The sequence below is a fragment of the Triticum aestivum genome, chromosome 1B (genome assembly GCF_018294505.1).
Source record: "Triticum aestivum cultivar Chinese Spring chromosome 1B, IWGSC CS RefSeq v2.1, whole genome shotgun sequence".
NCBI lineage: Eukaryota > Viridiplantae > Streptophyta > Magnoliopsida > Poales > Poaceae > Triticum > Triticum aestivum.
The window spans coordinates 409,507,258-409,517,121 of record NC_057795.1 but is presented as its reverse complement, the minus strand read 5'-3'; the positions used below and the strand labels follow the sequence as shown (position 1 = coordinate 409,517,121).

General features: G+C 47.9%; 1 protein-coding gene across 1 annotated transcript; it reads right to left on the bottom strand.

Moving 5' to 3' along the window:
• Nucleotides 1-2,689: 2,689 nt before the first annotated feature.
• LOC123091895 (protein NRT1/ PTR FAMILY 6.3) lies at nucleotides 2,690-5,558 on the bottom strand. The gene is made up of 3 exons (XM_044513513.1): nucleotides 5,109-5,558; nucleotides 4,429-5,009; nucleotides 2,690-3,820 (listed from the first exon to the last, which is right to left on the bottom strand). The coding sequence occupies exons 1-3, from the start codon at nucleotides 5,451-5,453 to the stop codon at nucleotides 2,956-2,958; spliced, it is 1,791 nt and encodes a 596-aa protein (XP_044369448.1). The 5' UTR covers nucleotides 5,454-5,558; the 3' UTR covers nucleotides 2,690-2,955.
• Between the last annotated feature and the right edge of the window lie 4,306 nt (nucleotides 5,559-9,864).

Genomic DNA, 9,864 nt, shown 5'->3' with positions numbered 1-9,864 from the left:
ACATTATATAAACCGAGGCCAGGCTAGTCGATAGATATACAACAATCATACCATAGGCTAGCTTCTAGGGTTTAGCCTCTCTGATCTCGTGGTAGATCAACTCTTGTACTACCCATATCATCAATATTAATCAAGCAGGAGTAGGGTTTTACCTCCATCGAGAGGGCCCGAACCTGGGTAAAAACATCGTGTCCCTTGTCTTCTGTTACCATCCGCCTAGACGCACAGTTCGGGACCCCCTACCCGAGATCCGCTAGTTTTGACACCGACAAATGTTCTTACTCTCCAGCCGGTCCTCACAACCAGGCGTAGAAGTTCGAACTATAACATTCTCAACACCCTCATCCTCCCCCTCAGGCTCAGGAAGAGGAGGACCAAGATCCGCATAAAAATTATCGAGCACCCTGACCCCCAAAGCATCAATATTAGAATTATTCATGGGTTTAACCGCTGCTAAGTTGTGAATCATCTCTAAAGCTCGCTCTGCCTCTAAATCCAGGATATCATTAACAGAACTTGAAATTTCACTATCATTACTACCTAGTGAAATTCCTAGCTGGTTTGCATTATTAATAATCTCGTCATTAAAAAAATGCAAGATGGAATTTGAGGTATTAACCGACATACCAGAAGTGACCTCAACGTCATGAAGCTTGGCCGCCCTCATGGCGCACAGCTGCTGCATGTCGTCCACCTCCGGATGATCCTAGAGACGGCAGCTAAACCGTCGCCCCTCACAAACCGGACCTGGAATACCACCGAACACAATAACCTCCTCCCGAGTGGCCCTGCTTGTTGTGGGGCCTCCTGCCCCACCTCAAACACGCAGCCGGTCATCCTCCATCGATGAACCAGCTGGACTGCCGGAAAGTGAAGGGGCGCTCAACGGCACCGGCAACGTCTGTCGCGCCCCACCACAGAGAGACTGCACCATGCCGGGGGAAGATGGAGCCTGGGCCACCTGCCCAAGCTCCCCATCCACCCCGGCCCTTCGGCCAGAAGGGGTCACCGGCGCCCCAGGAGGGCCGGCCATCCTGGGTGCCCCAGGAGAAGAGGGCCCCGAGGCCACCTGCCCCGAGCCCCCTCCGGAAAGCGGAGCCGCCGCCTGCAGCTCCGACCTTGCGAGAGGAGAAGAAGGTGCCGAGGCCACCTGCCCCGGACCCCCTCCCGGAGATAAAACCTCCACCACGGAGACCTCGTCCACCGCGAGAGGAGAAGAGGGCGCCGAGGCCACCTACCCTGAGCCCCCTTCAAAAAGTGGAACCACCACCTGCAGCTCCGGCATCGCGACAGAAGGAGAGGGAACCGAGACCACCAGCCCCGGACCCCCTCCTGAGTGAAAGACCTCCACCGCCGGGCCCTCGACCTGAGGAAAATCAACAAGCAGATGGGAGGGAACCTCCTCCTCCTCACCCCTGACCGGGATCGGCGAAGCCCCTAGTACTGGACTCACAGCTTCCTCAAAATCCAAAACAGGTAACGTGTGCTCAAACACCTCATCAGACTCCACCTGCTCACTCCAAAGCCTCGGAGGCGCAGAAGCTGGCTCGAAGGACCCAAATTTCAGAGTAGTCGTAGGCACCGAGGAGGGTGGTACCGTCCCATCCCCGGACGTCTGAGAAACGGATCCCGGTGCAGTGGACGACTCTCGTCTAGTATTATCAACTGGCGCCTCCTTAAGCCCCGAACTGTCATCTCCCTCGTGCATATCAATATCAGTCCCGTTAGCCGCGTCGACGAATAGACTCTCATCCTCAAACTCAATCACGAGGTTATAAATCTGGCCTCGATATACCCACTTGACCACCTCAGGCACGTACTCAATATCCAGAACACTGACCAGCAGTCGGGCTATCCCGTGAGCTCTGGTAAAAGCCATATCCACTCTCTCCGCTCTCCCCACCATAATACCCAAACTAGCCACGACCCTAGCATCCTGCATTGGCTTCGAGGGAGCCCCAGAAAAACGCAGTCAAACCTGAGTAATGGGCATGTGATATCACCAAAATAATATCGAGCGAAAGCAAGTAATACATTTAGAAAATACATGATTACCAATGACAAGTCTACGACTTGAATCAGGGTGGACTAGGCCATCTAATCTATGCTCCATACAACATGTAGCTAAGAGGGCAATGTCCGAAAACTATTCTCTGAGGCGGTGCAAGACCCGTTTAACTTTCCTTGATGAAGACGTGAAAATTCATGTTATCAAAGAGTGCCTAGAGCTCAAATCGTCTCCCTTAAAAAACAATACAAAAACCACGGCCCTGATGACCGGTCCTTACCAACATACTCAAACGAAAATCTATATTGGGGTCTGTGCTCTTGACGAGCAGTGTTTTTAGTCTAACTGTGTCAAATCAGATGTGAAAGGTACTTCTAGGTTCTGGTTGGTGGAGCAGAGGACTGAAAATCCTCTTTAGTTTCACGCATGAGACTCTAAATCTCAATTCCATTGGCTCTATGGTTTGATTCCACAACATAATCACAATGAATGAATGTGGGCGATCAACCAGATCAGTCTGAAAAGAAAAAACTTGGGAGGGAGAAGTTTTCACTGTGCAAAATAAAAAACATATTATTCTTAGAAATTGTGGAATTTGACTCAATTACAGCTATTATTTAGCATTAAGAGGGAAGTTTAATTTGAACTAAAATCACAACACTTATTTTGGAACAGAGAGAGTAGAAAAGAAACCAAGCACCAAAAAAAATTAGCACGGCGTGCAAAATCCGAAGGCTACATCATAGATTGAGTTATAGCTATTTCTCTCATCAGAAATAGCAAACCCGTTTAAGGAAAAGGAAAAGAAAACGTACCCACATGTACAAATAGACTCTATGTACAGCATGACGGGAATACGTATGCATACGCCACCGAATACACACAAAAACAAGTCAAAACACACCAGAGAAGGTAGAAAAAGAAGAAGCGCAAGTAGCATGCATCGATCAGTGGCCGACGATCACGGTCTCCTCGTCGGCGAGCTCGATGCCGGCATCGGCCAAGCGCTTCTCCTTGTACATGTAGCCCCTTGCCGCCATCGTGAAGAAGATGATATTGATTGCGCTCATGACGGCGAGCAACCAGTAGAAGTAGTCGAGCCTCCCCTGGTCGAGGTTGTCGGCGAGCCAGCCGCCGCTGCCCCGTGGCCCGTGGCCGGTGACCTTGTGCACGATGGTAACTGTGACCGTGCTGAAGAAAAAGCCGAGCGCGCAGGTGCTGAGGAACAGCCCCGTGCTCATGGTCTTCATCCCCTTCGGGCACTCTCGTAGGAAGAAGTCGAGCTGCCCCATGTACGTGAACGCCTCGCCGGCTCCGACGAGCAGGAACTGGGGCATGAGCAGGAACACCGTGAGGGTGACCCCGTGAGTGGACGACTTGAGGCGGTGGCGCTCGACGATCGCCGCCGCGGCCATGCCGACGATGGACAGGAAGAGGCCGACGAAGACGCGCTGGAGCGGGGAGAGGCCGTGCGGATTGCCCGTGATGCGGCGGGCCACGGGCGCGACGAGGCGGTCGTAGAGGGGCACGGTGAGGAGGATGGAACCGATGAGGAAGACGGTGAGGGAACCCGCGGGGATGAGGAATCCGGAGCCGCCGATGCCGCGGTCCATGAGGGAGGCCTGCTCGACGGCGAAGGTGGTCATCTGCGCGTGGATGGTCCAGAACATGATGGTGGTTGCCCAGATGGGCAGCATGCGCACCACCTGCTTCACCTCCTCCACGTCCGTCCGCGTGCACAGCGTCCACTTGCTCGCCTCGGCCGGCGACGCCGCCTCGGCCCGGTCGATGATGGCTGCATGGTCTAGGAATCTGTATGACATGGCAAGTCATCTCATTAGTTTCACCACGAAACTGAATATCAACTGAACAGAAGTACAAATCTGCGTGAGGTTTAAATTTGACTAGTACTTCCTCCATTTCTTTTTAGTCTGCATATAAAATTTGGTCAAAATTAAACTTTGTTAACTTTGACTAAATTTATAGAAAAAAATATCAAGATTCACAATATGAAATCAATAATATTAGATGCATCATGAAATTAATTTTCATACTATATAATGTATTATAGATATTAATTTTTTTTCTACAAAGTTGATCAAACTTTACTAAGTTTGACTTTGACCAGATTTTATATGCAGACTAAAACAACGGAGGAAGTAGCAGTTGAAAATGGCCATGCACAATGTCGCTCTGCATATCATGTCCATATCATGGTGACAGCCAAGAGCCAACGTATCGTAGCAGACTACGTGTTGGTCCACACAAGAATATGACTAGTAGTGGTAGACATGCGAATGTTGCCGTGGACTAGATGATGAGCTCCCCGGATAATAAAATGGAGGTGGACGACATATTTCTCTGCTGCTTAGTTTGTCAGTGTTGACAGGACACTGCCTAGTGATTAATAAAGTACTTACCGGCATTCCTTACTGTGGGGCAGCTTCTGCTTGCCCTTGAGGTCCTCACCGGCGGCGGCCGCATCGTCGACGTCGTAGAGCATGCTCGGGTCGGATGGAAGCGGCAAGGTGCGCTTGCTCCACGCCGCGGTCGTCACGGCGGCGACCTGTGTCAGCGGACTCCCGACAAGCTTCTTGAACCGGTACATCTTGGTGCCGCACAGGAACACGCCGAGCCCGGCGAGGATGCCGACGGCGCAGATGCCGTATCCCCAGCGGCGGCCGATGTTGTCCTGCACGTACACCAGCACGGTGACGGCGAGCAGCGCGCCGATGCTGACGAAGAAGTAGAACCAGTTGAAGAAGCGCATCATCTTCTTGCGCTCGCCGTCGTCGGACTCGTCGAACTGGTCAGACCCGAAGCCGGACACGCTCGACTTGAGCCCGCCAGTCCCCAGCGCCGTCATGTACAGACCCAGGTACAGCACCCCGAGCTGCGTCCCGTTCGCCGGAACGCAATCGGGGCTCTGCCCCGTCGCGTCCCCACACACCGCCGGCCGAAGCCCCGGCGCAACCGTCGAGATCGTCAGTACCATCACACCCTGCATCGGTCGAAATACGCGAGTTAGTACGTACGTAAATATAACTGCTAGGCGTGCAACTGTCGCTGATGGTGCAATGGAGAATGGACATGGACGTACGGTGGCTTGGACAGCGGAGAAGACGGCGATGGTGAGGTAACGGCCGAGGTAGGTGTCGGCGACGAAGCCGCCGAGGAGGCAGAGCATGAACGAAGTACCGATGAAGTTGGTGACGGTGTTAGCGGCTGCGGCGCTGCCGAGGTGCATGGTGCCGGTCATGTACGGCACCAGATTCACCGCGATGCCCAGCGTCGTCATCCGCTCGAACAGCTCCGCGCCTAGGATCATGGCGGCGCATCCCCACCCGCCGGTGGTGGAGCGGGCCGCGGGACGGCCCTTGCTGTCCCAGGCGTCCGTGAGGACGCCCTTGCCCTCTGCGGCGATCTCAGGCAGCACCGAGCCCATCGTCACCGAGCTAGGGCTAGTCCCTCTCTCGCGCGCGCTTGCCGGAATGTCGCAGGATCAACCTAGCACGAGCAGCCGGGACAGGTGGTGCGCGTTCAGAGACGAGTAGAGCTTGGTGGTGGTGGCTGTGGTGGTCCTCAGGCGTGCCATTTTATAGCCGAACGGTGGTGGATCTCTGCATCGGGATTCGGGTTGCCCGGGATCGGAGAGATCCTCCTCCCACCTTTGCTTGATGAGCTAGGTGGTGGTCAGTCTCGATCTCTTAATTTATTGTAAACAAGTGCATTATGTGGGGGAATCAGTATCTCCTCCCTGAGTTCCTTCCGTCGTGCTCTACCAAAGTGCCTCTGATTTCATTTTCATCTATCTATTGTTGACTGGCCGTCTATCAAATTTAGTGGAGGATAAAAAGTGCATGCAATTTCACTAACGTCCGGCCATTTAAGGTTCATATTTTTGACGAACATGTTGGTTCGCGATGTGATCAAAAGTTATCTACAGTAGTATCCCCAGCACACTAGGTTTCAAGTCCTGGTGCTCGAATTATTCCTAAATTTATTTCAGGATTTCCGGCGATGCGCTTTCAGTGGGAGAAGATGTTTACGTCGATGACGAGGCGTCTATGGTGACTTTGTAAATTTTAAGATGATATGGCGGTTCAGTCTTTCGGAGGTACTCATAGAGATATGGTGTACGTGTGTGCGTTCATAGGGGTAAGTGTATGCACATATGTATGAGCGGTTGCGTACGTACTTTGTTAAATCAAATTATTTACAGTGTCGCGGTGAATTTTTTTTATGGGCCCATCCAGCTCTCGAGTCTCAACTACCGGTGTCTACATTTTCCTCCTCTTTTCGGCTTTCAAGGAAGGATCTCATCTACCCACTACTCCAGTAGTGTATATATAGGGTGTTCGTGGGGTACTTACACCTGGAGAAGAGGGATCCTGATGTAGTTAAGGCGGGATTTGGAGAAGGTTCACCTGGGAACTGGGTTCCCCTGCAGTAACTAGAAACGAATCATGATCCTTACCTGTACTGTTAGTACGAGCGCATACTGGCCTTAAGGCGGGATTTGGAGAAGGTTCACCTGGGAACTGGGTTCCCCTGCAGTAACTAGAAACGAATCATGATCCTTACCTGTACTGTTAGTACGAGCGCATACTGGCCAGCTGCTTAATTACATTGTGCTAGACGTAATTAATTACCTAAGCTAGGTTAATGGATGATCAAGGCATATATATGTCCCACATGCATGCGAAAAAAAAATTAACTGTTGGCTGATCCATGCATGCTGCATGCTGCATGCAAGCCAGGTAAAATGACGACCATGCATTCTGCTCAAGAAAGGAAGAAAAGAATGAACAAGTGGGTGTATCTTTGTACAATAATTGACTACTACATGCTTATGCTTGTTCACATCTTCGAGTTTTTTCTCCTGGATATATCTGTAATTCCACCCATTTTTGGTTTAGCTAATTGAGCTTTGACTGTTCGTTTACATCTTCGAGTTTCTTTCTCAAGCGCGCTCACATTTTCGAGTATCTGGCGTATTGTGACATATTATAGCAGCAACTTGCAAATTAGAACTGACACCATACCTAATGTAATGCAAATGGGTGACAGAATATGATACGGCAGTTACAGAGGTTGTTGATCGACCGCTTGTCAGTATAAATAGTTAACAAAATTAAAAGCAATAAACAAAATGAATGCTAGAAACGAATTTCAAGCATGCGGTCTAAGGTAAATGCCTAAGTCGGTTATAGTGGCATGTTTTACTATTTACATTCAACTTTAGGTCAGTGGCAGAACCAGGAATTTACTCCTTGGTATTCATTATACAAAAAATGCAGCAATTTGGGCATAGCCCAGTGGTTGGGGGCGCATGATTGTAAACCTAACGACCAGAGTTCGATCCACGTCGGGAACGAATTTCTGGAATTCTCATGAGGGATGCTTCTTCTATATCAAGAAAACCGTGGGTGCTAGTGCCCATGGAGTTTCATTTTTTTTTTAAAATGCAGCAATTAATCCACTGTCCATATGTATAATTAATACCTCATATTGTATACTTATATTTGATTTCTTAGGTCATATCTGTGGTATTCATGTGAATTATTCACATAAATACATATAACAAGCATTTACCCCTCTTTATAGATAAAACATAAACGGCTGAAATGATACAAGGTGGTAGCATTCGTGATATGCAACTCGGTCGAACTAGTAATGATAACTCTTGGACAACTAAAAAGATGGTAAAGCCAAATATGGTTATAGGTTAGATTTCCTTTTTGAGTGGAGGTTTTATAGATGACTAGATAATAGGAAAAACTATCGGCCGGACGCTAGCTGATGCACATAGCCAACAAAAGTCCAAATTATATGTACCCATAAATTACTTACACAAACCGATGGGGCCATGAGTTACGTACTTATACGTTCATCAATATTGTCACTACTCCCAAATTAAATTTTTTTTCGAAAACTCCCAAATTATATATATATATATATACAGCAAAAGCACAATCCGTTACGTACGTACGTCCAGTACAGCAAGAACCACAAGCGCGCGTCTGAGGATCCATGTCCAGCCCACTGGATTTTATACACAAGTGTCACAAGCTCCACGTCGTCAGTGATTAATCCAGTGGGCAGCTCAAATTTTAAGCAAGAGAATATACAAGCCACAAACCCTAACGACCTACTTTTTCTGGCGATTCAAGGATCATCTCCTTGACTTGATCTCTGCCACATCATAAGATGTGATGTGTGCCGCGCAAGTGTGTTTGATTGATTGCTTGTCTCGTTTAGGGTTTAGTTAATACTTTGCTTATCTCGTCGTTCCGCAATCGCAAGGGCTAATGGAGCGCATCCGTGGGACAAGCCATATTTGGTGATGCATGCCTGTATACAGGCGGCAGGGAAAATAATTAGAAGCAACCAATCACTAACTGAGGTATAAGACTAACGATTGCACCTCCATCGTTCAACCTAGCCTTTTGGGGTAAAAGTGCACAAGGATCTGGTTCAGAACGTAACTTTTTGGTGAACTAGCAAACACGGCAACTTCTTGAAACGCAAGCCAAATTTTTTTCCTTTATATATAATTGTGAGGAGAAAGCTGCTAATTGAAAAACCTGGCAACAACTTGGCGAAACTTATTACACAAGTAAGATACTTGATCATGTTTGTTTTAAAAAATACTAAATTATTTTGTGCATATACGGTGAACCCCCCCCCCCCCCCCCCCCCCCACACACACACACCCACCCACACCCACAAAACCATAAGTTCCCTTCCCACGTTAATTACAACCATGTATAGTTGAGGGAAAGTAGCTACAATTCGCAACTAGTTGTGCATGCGCACGTGTTGCATGCGGCTCTTCTATTTTTCGTTTTAAAAATGCAAATAAAAATTCATTCATATTGGTTTTGCGCACCTATAAATTTTAATCCAAAAATATGACCATTTTGTGACCCGTGCAGAAAGAACAAATTATGTGTGAATAACACATGATACTATCAAAAGTACCCTTATGATCTCGAGCTCAAATGAGTTCGGATGAGTTTTTATGTGGTAAACTTTGACAAATATTTTTTGTGTGGTAAACTTCGACAAATGTCCTAAGTGTTTGCAAATTAGTGCTTAAAAATATTTTCGAAAGTAGCATTTTCGAAGCATCGACTTTGTTTTTTTTTTGTCACGCTTTCCACGAATTTGATCTAATGATGAAAATTTGCAAGCACTTAAAACATTTTTCAAAATTTACCACAAAAAAATCACAATTTTTTGAATTTGTTCTCAGTTATTTTTTTATTTTACTTTTCATCCGAGCTGATTTGAGCTCGAGCTCAGGTACTCCACGTCCATGATACTATGCACTCTTTATTTTTCGCACACCATAGATGGTCGTCTACTTTTGGACGAAATTTTGTAGGTTCACAAGATACGGATACAACATAACCCATGCCCATGATTTTGCTTCAAGAACAAGAACATATTTATAAATAAAAAACATATTTATCTGCTCATGAGCTTGCAGATCATGCATGCCAGTGTGACCGTGAGAATCACATGGTGTGAGACTGGATACAGCGGGCATAAGAGAATCTGATTTGTGAGCTGGGCATACTGGTAATCATGTATCTCGAGGATTAGCTCGATCGATCTTGGCTCCTGCTTAGGGAACAAGCGCCCGGCAAACGGTTGTGTGCATCTTAATTCACCCAACCGATCCATTAGACTCTCTCAAAAAAAAAAAAACCCCGATCCATTAGAGGGGCTGCTGGTATTTGCGAAACACTGTCTACAATTTAATGTGAATCAGACGTTAGTGACGTACGTCAAGAAGGTTTTGGCTATGTGCTTCTGTTCATGCAGAGCCCGGTAGATAAACCGTTTCA

Excerpts from the sequence above, each read along its gene's own strand:
- LOC123091895 (XM_044513513.1), bottom strand. The coding sequence starts at position 5,453 with ATGGGCTCGGTGCTGCCTGAGATCGCCGCAGAGGGCAAGGGCGTCCTC. Across the intron at positions 5,010-5,108 it reads TCTCCGCTGTCCAAGCCACC|GGTGTGATGGTACTGACGAT; the intron begins GTACGTCCATGT and ends CGACCGATGCAG. Across the intron at positions 3,821-4,428 it reads CCCCACAGTAAGGAATGCCG|ATTCCTAGACCATGCAGCCA; the intron begins GTAAGTACTTTA and ends CATGTCATACAG.